The sequence below is a fragment of the Myotis davidii genome, unplaced genomic scaffold (genome assembly GCF_000327345.1).
Source record: "Myotis davidii unplaced genomic scaffold, ASM32734v1 scaffold425, whole genome shotgun sequence".
In the NCBI taxonomy this organism is placed as follows: Eukaryota; Metazoa; Chordata; class Mammalia; order Chiroptera; family Vespertilionidae; genus Myotis; species Myotis davidii.
This window is the reverse complement of record NW_006296413.1, coordinates 4,510,427-4,519,793: the sequence shown is the minus strand read 5'-3', so window position 1 is coordinate 4,519,793 and position 9,367 is coordinate 4,510,427. Positions and strand designations below refer to the sequence as shown.

The 9,367-nt window shown below is 58.6% G+C and overlaps 3 protein-coding genes across 3 annotated transcripts in view; 2 read left to right on the top strand and 1 right to left on the bottom strand.

The window, feature by feature from the left end:
• ESRRA (estrogen related receptor alpha) overlaps window positions 1-7,840 on the top strand; it is an 8,605-nt gene extending 765 nt beyond the window's left edge. Inside the window, 7 exon segments of the mRNA XM_015569072.1 lie at window positions 1,235-1,571; window positions 5,095-5,211; window positions 5,374-5,502; window positions 5,897-6,064; window positions 6,161-6,358; window positions 6,361-6,390; window positions 6,808-7,840. Coding sequence (XP_015424558.1) covers window positions 1,247-1,571; window positions 5,095-5,211; window positions 5,374-5,502; window positions 5,897-6,064; window positions 6,161-6,358; window positions 6,361-6,390; window positions 6,808-7,067 — 1,227 coding nt within the window. The 5' untranslated portion in view covers window positions 1,235-1,246 and the 3' untranslated portion in view covers window positions 7,068-7,840.
• Window positions 7,791-9,361, bottom strand: TRMT112 (tRNA methyltransferase 11-2 homolog (S. cerevisiae)). The gene is made up of 4 exons (XM_006771617.2): window positions 8,513-9,361; window positions 8,317-8,418; window positions 8,149-8,238; window positions 7,791-8,063 (listed from the first exon to the last, which is right to left on the bottom strand). Exons 1-4 carry the CDS (start codon window positions 8,588-8,590, stop codon window positions 7,956-7,958), a joined length of 378 nt encoding a protein of 125 aa, XP_006771680.1. The 5' UTR covers window positions 8,591-9,361; the 3' UTR covers window positions 7,791-7,955.
• Window positions 8,918-9,367, top strand: part of PRDX5 (peroxiredoxin 5) — a 2,998-nt gene continuing 2,548 nt past the window's right edge. The window contains exons 1-2 of the mRNA XM_015568981.1: window positions 8,918-8,987; window positions 9,102-9,235. Coding sequence (XP_015424467.1) covers window positions 8,918-8,987; window positions 9,102-9,235 — 204 coding nt within the window. The remainder of the gene's footprint in view (window positions 8,988-9,101; window positions 9,236-9,367) is intronic.

Sequence of the window (9,367 nt, the reverse complement as noted above, 5' to 3'; positions counted from 1 at the left end):
GGGCCGGCGTGGGCTCCGGCTGCGGGTCCTAAGCCAGGGTCGGGCTTGGGCCTCGGATCCAGTCCTAGGGCAGGTTCGGTCCGGCCCTGGAGCTTGCTAAGTCCCAGGGGCGGGCCGGGGTGGAAGATGGGGAGGGTTCCCTGTCGGGGAAGGGGCTTTGAAGACCACGTGGGGGCGCTCGTAGGGGCCTTGGGCCACCCTCCTCTCTGGGTCAAAGGTCATCGCACCGGCAGGGTAGAACTTCCTCCTCCTTGGCACTCCCCATTCACTTCCTGATAACCTGATAGAGGTCCCCCGCGGGCGGAGGGGGAGGAGAACGCTGCAACTTTAGGCAACTTCCCGTAGGTGTGCACGGGTTGGGGGGCGGGGCGCCCCGGAGGTGGAGGACTCTGCGGCAGCCGAGTGAGCGTGCTGGCGGGTGGGGTGTGGGGGGATGTGCAAGGAGGTGGAGCCGCGCCGGTTGGTGTGCCTTGGAGTGGGCTTGCTGGGACAGGAGGGGGCAGTGTGTCAGGTGTGAAAGATCTGAATGTGTTTCCACGAGGGTCTGTGCCGGTTCGCGTTGGGGGCAGGGGGAGCGTGTAAGAGTGAGTGTGTGATTGAGTCTTGAGTGCGGTTTTGTTGATGAGGTATGCACTTGGGAGGCGTGAGTGAGCGTGAATGAGAACGGGGCTTGGGAAAGGCCCCGTGTGAACGAGCATGCAGGACACCTGAGAACCCAGGTGAGTGGGAGTGTGTGAGGGTGTGAACACACGTGTGTGAGCACATCCCACTGCCCTTGGGTTTGTGTACCTCTGTTTACGCTCTTGAATGGGGGAAGCACAGGTGAGAGGGAGAGCGAAGTCCCTGTCTGGAGAAAATGGAGAGGGTATCCCATTTCTAGTTGAGGATTCCAGATGGAGTTGAAGGTCGCCTGGGGCCAAGGTTACCCTGCCCCCTGGCCTGGGTAGGAGTAGGGGGTTTCTAAGTCTCCTGCAGGTTCCTAAATGGGACCGACTTGCTGTCAGTTACTGGCCCTGGAGGCTCTGGAGACTCTATTCCCATGGCAACAACTGGGGGAGGGGGAGGGGGGGCCTTTTCATGGGCAGCCCTTCCTTGGACTCTGTACCTCCTCCTTCCCCCTCACTGATACTGGAAGCCTGGCCCCAGGCCTGGGGTTGGGCAACCAGGGTGGCAGGGTGTCTCTCCATCCCCCAGCCCAGCACCTCCCTGTGACCTGACAGGCTTCTCCCCACAGGTGACCAGCGCCATGTCCAGCCAGGTGGTGGGCATTGAGCCTCTCTACATCAAGGCAGAACCAGCCAGCCCAGACAGCCCAAAGGGTTCCTCGGAGACCGAGCCCGAGCCCCCTGTAGCCCTGGCCCCTGGCCCAGCTCCCGCTCGCCACCTTCCAGGCCACAAGGAAGAGGAGGATGGGGAGGGGGCTGGGCCTGGTGAGCAGGGTGGTGGGAAGCTGGTGCTCAGCTCCCTGCCTAAACGCCTGTGCCTGGTCTGTGGAGATGTGGCCTCGGGCTACCACTATGGTGTGGCGTCCTGTGAGGCCTGCAAAGCCTTCTTCAAGAGGACCATCCAGGGTGAGCCCCTATCCCCACTTCTGTGCCCTTTGCCCTCTGGGCCTGGCACTACCCAATTGGTGCTCTGCTGAGGGGCACTAGACCCCCCCCAACTACCACTCGGGGTTGGCAGCCTGGGACTCCCAGCCCTCTTACCTCCGATGAATGCGCTTCCCCTTAAAAGTTATATAGAGCCACCAGGATGTGTTGAAAGATTGGATGTGGGATGTGGGCGAGGACTCAGGATGTCTCCTACGCTTCGTTTCTGGGTGTGACAGGCCCAGCACGGTCCACGGTGGCTCTGAAAAACTCGAGATAGCCTCTGCCTGCTCCTAAACTCTGTTCCTGCTTCTGGCAGCTACTGGCTTCTCACTAGCATAGACTACCCCCACTCCCCACCCCTGAAACAGCATCAGCACAGGTTTTTATAGCTGAGAGGACCTAACTTTCCAGAATCAAACCTGGGACCCTTTAGTCCGCAGGCCGACGCTCTATCCACTGAGCCAAACCGGTCAGGGCCAGAACCTAACTTTAAAAAGACTATTAGGCATCCTGCTAATAGTCCTCAGGGGGTTTCTCTCACTCAGGAAAGCATATGAAAATATGAGTGAGCAAGGGGGTGAGGTAATAAGCAGTACTTGAGCTGTGCCTGTTACTTATATTTTTATTTAAACCTCTGGTTGCTTTGGGGCTATAACATGTATAATTTTTTGAGGACATTTCTAGAGTACATTCATGACCTGTTACCCCCACGGCAACCTACAAGGTGCCAGCAATATTGTAACTGAGGCCCAGTGAGGTTTTTAAAACTTTGTCCAAGTCCTAAAGGTAGAACATGGCAGAACTAGGATTTGAACTCGGGTCAGTTCAGGTCCAGGGTCGAGCTCTTAAAAGCCAGGCTGCTGCCTCTGCTTATTACTAATAACTGAACTTTGGACAGGTGCCTCACCAATGATTGTGACATACAGCCATTTTGGCTTTGCCATTGCCAACACCCATGGGTCTAAAGCCTCTGTGCTCCCTTTGTCTCTGCAGCCCAGCGAGCCAAGAGGTTCAGACCCAGGTGTCTCCTGCCCACCCTGGGACCCTTCATTCTCTGCTGATTCAGTTGACAAATATTTATTGAGCCTGAGCCATAAATAATAATCACTTATTGATATTTAGGTGTTAGGAACCATGATAAATGTGGTACTTCAGTTACCCCCCTTGAATTCTTACAACTCACCTTTATAAGAAGTACTGTTTCTATCACCCCAGTTTTACAGATGAGAACACTGAGGCTTCGAGGGCTTGTTCAAGGTCACACAGTTGGTATATGGAAGTGTCGGGATAGGCCCCAGGCAGCTGCCAGAGCCTTGACAAACCGGTGCTTTGCTGCCCTGGTCACTGTTCCAGACATGGGGACGTAGGCAGGACTCAAACACTTTACATTCTAGCAGAGGGGAGAGGGAACAATGAATTGCACACAGTTGTTATAGTACAGCTGTGTGAGTGCTGAAGAGCTAGGAGCAGGGCGTGTACCAAGGAACCTGGCTGGGGCCTGGCCGGCGTGGCTCAGTGGTTGAGCGTCGACCTATGAACCAGGAGGTCATGGTTCGATTCCCAGTCAGGGCACATGCCCAGGTTGTGGGCTCGATCCCCAGTATGGGGCGTGCAAGAGGCAGCCGATCTATGATTCTCTCTCATCATTGATGTTTTTGTCTCCCTCTCCTTCTCCCTTCCTCTCTGAAATTGAGGGCTTCCCTGGGGAGGTGTCTTGAGCTGAGAGTGGAAGCCTGGGTAGGGTGTAGGAGAAACATGCGAAGGGCATATTGGCTGGTTGTGTCATTCAGCCCTTGAAGTAGTCCTGCGAGGTTGGGAGGGTTGCTGTCATGCACCAGTTATGAGTGCCCACTAAGTGCAGGCCTTTCCTTTCACGGGGACAGTCCTGGCCCCCATGGAGCTCACACTAAGGTCAGGAGACAGATGATAAAGAAGATAGATATGTACATAGGTAGCATACTCGATGGTGTGGAGAGCTGATGAGAAACTACCCAGCAGCGGCAAGCACCAGAGATGTCCACAGAGGGGCCATGTGGCACCCTCCTCACCCCTCGCAGGGTGGCCAGGGAAGGAGAAAGGGAGCTGTGGGCCCTGAGTTAGGGGCCTGGAGCCAGAACAGAGTACGAGGAGGAAGAGGTCAGAGGGGTGAGGAGCAGGGGTGCAGGCCTGAGGCCGCAGGGTTCACTGGGCTTTTACTCTGAGAAGGGAAGTCACTGGAGGGCTATGAGCAGGGGAGGGACAGGATCTAACTCAGGTTTAATAAGGTGCCGCTGGCTGTCCTGTGGAGAGTAACGGAAACAGGCAAGGGCAGAGCAGGAGGCCATATTGGGAGGTATAGCCCACCAGGATCAGCTGATGGCTTGGATTTGGGGTGGGAGACAGAATGAGCGATGTCTCCCAGGTGTCTGCGTGAGCAGCTGATGGATGGAGTTGCAGGTTTTGGAGGGGTAACTCGTGGGCTTCCTTTAGGACAGGTTAGGTTTGTGTGGCCTTGAAGACAGACATGCAAGGTGTCGAGGAGGCAGTGGGATGTGGGTCTAGCGTTTAGGCAGGTCTAGGCAGGAGATAGACATTTGAAAGCCCACGACTTAGGTACGATCAGCATGGGAATGAGCCAGTGGAGATGAGGTCTGAGGGCAGCCCTGAGGCTCTTCAGTGGAAGGAGCACAGGGAGATGCAGAGACCACAAAGTGGCGAGTGAGGTGGGATGAAAGCCAGGAGTGAGTCCTAACAGCAAAAGAAGAGAAGTGTTTCAGAGTTCCTAGGTGTGATGCCACGGCCCCCGTGGCCTGGGTTCAAAGGCCTGGAGAAAGGGCTGACGCGCAAATTACTACACAAGACAAGAAATATAAATTTGGGAATTATGGGGGAAGCCAGATGTGAACTTAGTTCAGGTGACTGAGCTCCACTGAATCTCCGCGCCCACCCCCTTTTCATTCACTAGAATACACAATTGCCTTTTGGGAATGCAAACAGGCACCTCAAAGGTAATGTTTAGTAAACAGTGAAAGAGTATCAGGTTAGGGGGGTTGCCTTCCGGCCATTAAGTCAGCAGCAGGTAATAACATGCAGATGTTTAGCCTTCTGAATATCAAAGCCCTATTCAGCCTTCTGACCATTGCCTTCCAGCACTAGGAGGCGTTAGATACTCCTTTAGGCCATGGAAGATGAAGATGAGAATTGCCCATTAGAGGCAGCAGTGGAGAGGCCATTGTAAGCCTTGAAGAGAGCAGATGAGGGCAGGAGAGCCCAGAGATGTGGCTTGACAGGAGACTTGGGGCAGATGCAGCCTGACTCCCCTGGTCCCAGCCCTTCTTTTGCCCAGACAGGGGCCCCCAGCCCAGCAGCCATTCTCCTCACTGCCCCGGGCTTCCCTGCCCCACTCACGGCACTCCTGCTCTCCCCAGACCTGTGCTTGCCCGGGGAGTCAGGGCTCTCCTGTCTGCTGGGCCTCCTCCAGGCCCTGGGAGGCCGCCACTGGAGCCCTGCCTCTTCCTGGCAGGGAGCATCGAGTACAGCTGTCCGGCTTCCAATGAGTGTGAGATCACCAAGCGGAGACGCAAGGCCTGCCAGGCCTGTCGCTTCACCAAGTGCCTGCGGGTGGGCATGCTCAAAGAAGGTGAGTACTGGGCAGGAGCCTTGGCAAGGGTTGGGGGAGCTGGGCGCATGGGGCTGGAGAGGGCAAAGCCTGAGACGTTCTGGTGGAATGGATTGGGCAGGAGGGCTCTGTAGAGCAAGCCACCCCCAGTCTCTAGGACACAGCCCTGTCCTACAATTCAAGGGGTACGTCTGGACCGTGTCCGGGGTGGGCGACAGAAGTACAAGCGGCGACCAGAGGTGGATCCACTGCCCTTCCCAGGCCCCTTCCCTGCCGGACCCCTGGCAGTAGCTGGAGGCCCTCGGAAGACAGGTGAGAGTCTGTGGGTTCTTGGAGCTCTAGGGTCGGGATTGGGCTAGGACGCGAGAGGCCTGTCCGGTGTCGTTCACTGAGGATAGTATTTTGGGCACTGGGACCCCACTTTTCCCTTCATCTGTTCACTTATCCATTTCCCCGCAAAAGACCTTTCTCTGTCAGTCCCGAGTAGTACAGCTGGGAACAGGGAAAGGTTTCCTAACACTCGGAACCTGTTCACCACAGACTGACTGCCCTGGGAGTTAGGCAGAGCCCTTCCTGGAGAAAGGTGTCAGCCTGATGACCAGTGGCTGCGGAGGAAAGCCACGGGGGGACTGACTCTGGGAGATGTTTGACTCCAAAGGGCCTGCAAAGTGATGAATTCCAGTGCCTCTTCCAACTGTCACTGCAGCCCCAGTGAATGCACTGGTGTCCCACCTGCTGGTGGTAGAGCCTGAGAAGCTGTATGCCATGCCCGACCCAGCGGGCCCTGACGGACACCTCCCCGCAGTGGCCACCCTCTGTGACCTCTTTGACCGAGAGATTGTGGTCACCATCAGCTGGGCCAAGAGCATCCCAGGTAAAGGGCCAGGTGATGCGGGCTCCCTTGGGTAGGCCAGCCAGGCCTGGCCCTGGTGCACCTGCTGAGCCAGGTGTGCTCCCCACGGTCCTCCAGGCTTCTCGTCACTGTCCCTGTCGGACCAGATGTCAGTACTGCAGAGCGTATGGATGGAGGTACTGGTGCTGGGTGTGGCCCAGCGTTCGCTGCCGCTGCAGGACGAGCTGGCCTTCGCTGAGGACCTGGTCCTGGATGAAGAGGGGGCACGAGCAGCTGGCCTGGGCGAACTCGGGGCTGCCCTGCTGCAGCTAGTGCGGCTCTGAAGGCCCTGGCCCTTGCCAACTCAGGTGAGTCTGGGTAGGTCCTGACGAGTCTCCAGAAGGTCCTCCATTACCCTAACGGTGGCACGGTCCCATTTTGCAGACAAGGAAATAGGCATAGGAAAAACAGTGACTTGTTGAAAGCCACTAAGCAAGGCAAGCGCAGGCCAGGAACTGCACCTAGGACTTTGAACCCTAGTGCCATACTTACTGGAAAGGTGAACCACTGAGCGGGAGGGGAGTAGGGGGGACAAGAGGGCACCCTCGTTGAGAAAGGGTGGGCCCTGGCTCGTGGGCAGGAGCAGTGAGTGTTGCCTCAGTCAGTCAATGAACAGATCTGTGTCTGGCTCATGTGTAGGCTCCATCCCTCAGTGCCCAAGCAGAGGCGGGCTCTCTCCTTCCCGGAGACGGTCCACGTCAACAGCTCTCCCCCACTCCTTGCAGACTCTGTGCACATTGAAGATGCGGAGGCTGTGGAGCAGCTGCGAGAAGCCCTCCACGAGGCCCTGCTGGAGTACGAAGCAGGCCGGGCGGGCCCCGGAGGGGGTGCTGAGAGGCGGCGGGCAGGCAGGCTGCTGCTTACACTACCACTCCTCCGCCAGACAGCGGGCAAAGTGCTGGCCCATTTCTATGGGGTGAAGCTGGAGGGCAAGGTGCCCATGCACAAGTTGTTCTTGGAGATGCTCGAGGCCATGATGGACTGAGGCAAGGGGTGGGCATGGGTGGGGGTGCTGGCAGGACCCGCCCAGCATGGGGTCAGCCCCAAGGGGGCAGAGCTGGGGTCGACAGTGCCACAGCCTGCTGGCAGGGCCAAGGCAATACCATCAGTCCCTGGGAGCAGGCCCACGCCCTCCCCTCCCCCTTCTTCGGGGGTGTTAGAAGCTGGGAACACGTGTGCCCAGGCTCTGGGCACAGTGCTGCCCCTTGCAAGCCATAAGGTGCCCCCAGCGTGCAGGGGGTGCTGTGGAAGCCATAGGGGGCTGCAGGGGATGTTGGGGGAGGGGGGCAGAAGCCTGATCTCAGGGAGGGAAGGGAGTGGAGGCCACAGTCTCCCAATGGGTGATGCTTTTGCTGCTGCTTAATCCGACCCCCTCTCCAGAGCAGAGGGAAATGTGGAGAGCAAAGGCCCCTGCCCCCTTGGCTCCTCTCATCATTTGCATTGGGCATTCTGCCCCCCCCCCAAGCAATAACTCCAAGCAGGCTCCAGCCCCTGGACCCCTGGGGTGGCCAGGGTCCCCCATCAGCTCCCACCCAGGCTCCTCAGGAGGTAGGGAGAGCACTGCCTCTATGCCCTGCAGAGCAATAACACTATATTTATTTTTGGGTTTGGCCAGGGAGGCGCAGGGACATGGGGCAAGCCAGGGCCCAGAGCCCTTGGCTGTACAGAGACTCTATTTTAATGTATATTTGTTGCAAAGAGAAACCGCTTTTGGTTTTGAACCTTTAATGAGAAAAAAATATATATCGAGCTCAAGAACACTGTGTGGCGTGTCACTGGGTCAAGAGCTGGGAATACACGTCACAAAACTAACCGACAGGATATACATAAAAACACACACGGTCACAGCATGAGAAACGAATGCCTGGCACGATTACGTCTCGGTTTCCTCCTCATTCAGCAGCATGTTGGGGATTCCGCGGGTGATGGGGAACACACGTCCGGACTCTGGGCACTGCAGGGTGCCCTCCACCACCTCCACCTGCGGGGAAGCGGGGCAGAGCTGAGCACTGGCAGCCTCCGGGTCTGGCTGTGCCGCCAGGAAGCAGGTGACAGCCGGGCCTCACCTCCAGCAGCACGTGGTGCATCTTCCTCAGAAACGTCTCATCCTGCTCATACCCCTGAGTCGGCCCTTTGGGCACCTCGGCCAGACGCAACTGTGGGCAAGAGGCCTAAATTACCTCTGGGCATCCCCAACCCTGGCCAGGGGCAAAGGGCTGGGGGATGGCCCTCACGTGATCGGCCGCCTCCAAAAGCGCCGCCCACTCCACTTTGGGTATCATCCGAGCCACGAAGTCCGGGTTGAACTCCACCGGGATGACGCGGACCTCGGTAGCCTGCAGGGCGGAGGGGTTCGGTTGGGCAGGGATCCGAGCCTGGTTCCCCGATCCCTCCCGGGAGACCGGCGCCCCAGCGTCCCCCGTGCGGTACCTCGAGACGCAGCGGGAATCCACGGGGTCCCACCCCTCGCACGTGCGAGCTCAGCAAATTGTGGGTAAGCAGCTTCATGTCGCCGCAACACTCTCTCGCCGGCCGGAACCGGAAGAAGACAGGCACTCGGCTGCGTCACTTCCAGGGCCGCCCCGCTCCCTATCCTATTGCAGGGCCGGGAGGAGCGGAAGCGGCCGAAGTTGCTGGAACTTCTGGTGCTCGCGGCAGGGCAGGTCCTGCCAAGGCTTCCTCGCGTCCCGCGTGGCTACCGGAAGCATCCCGGCGGAGGTTGCCTCGGGCTGGCCCGGTGGTTTTGACTGAGCCAAAGCTCCACTCGCTGCAGATCATGTTCAGTGCTGGTCGTACGGAAGAAAGTCGCAATGCGGGGCCTTCGTTGAATGCGAAATGAGCGCGGAGCCGTCGGCGCCCGGAACCATCGGTGCCCGGAACCGTTGGCGCCTGCCCCTCGCTTTCGGTTAAGGAACGGTCACCCTGCCCCAGTCCGTTACTTAGGCGCGTCAAAACAACGTCGCCCCTCCTCGTATGCAAATAAGGCACCCACTGCCGAAGGCTCCGCCCACCCGTCCAGCCCCAAATGCAAATAAGCCCGTCCTGCCAGCTCCGCCCCCAGTGCCCGCCCCCGCCCGCACTTTGGAGGCGGCCCACCCCGCGGCGGCCCGAGGCCCCGCCTTTTGCAGGTTCCACTGCGGCACCGCGATCCAGGCCCGGCCTCCCGCGGCCGCTCGCGGGCGGGGACGGGGGCGGAGGCGGGGGCGGTGCAGGGGCGGTGCAGGGCTGTTGTGGCCTCAATACCAGGTGTGGGGCCGACCGGGATGTGCATCTTGGGCCGTCTTT

What these genes read in the sequence shown, in the direction of transcription:
- TRMT112 (XM_006771617.2), bottom strand. Translation starts at nt 8,590, where the DNA reads ATGAAGCTGCTTACCCACAATTTGCTGAGCTCGCACGTGCGAGGGGTG. An exon ending in GATTCCCGCTGCGTCTCGAG is followed by an intron (nt 8,419 to 8,512) that starts GTACCGCACGGG and finishes TCCGCCCTGCAG; the next exon opens with GCTACCGAGGTCCGCGTCAT. An exon ending in TGCACCACGTGCTGCTGGAG is followed by an intron (nt 8,064 to 8,148) that starts GTGAGGCCCGGC and finishes GCTTCCCCGCAG; the next exon opens with GTGGAGGTGGTGGAGGGCAC.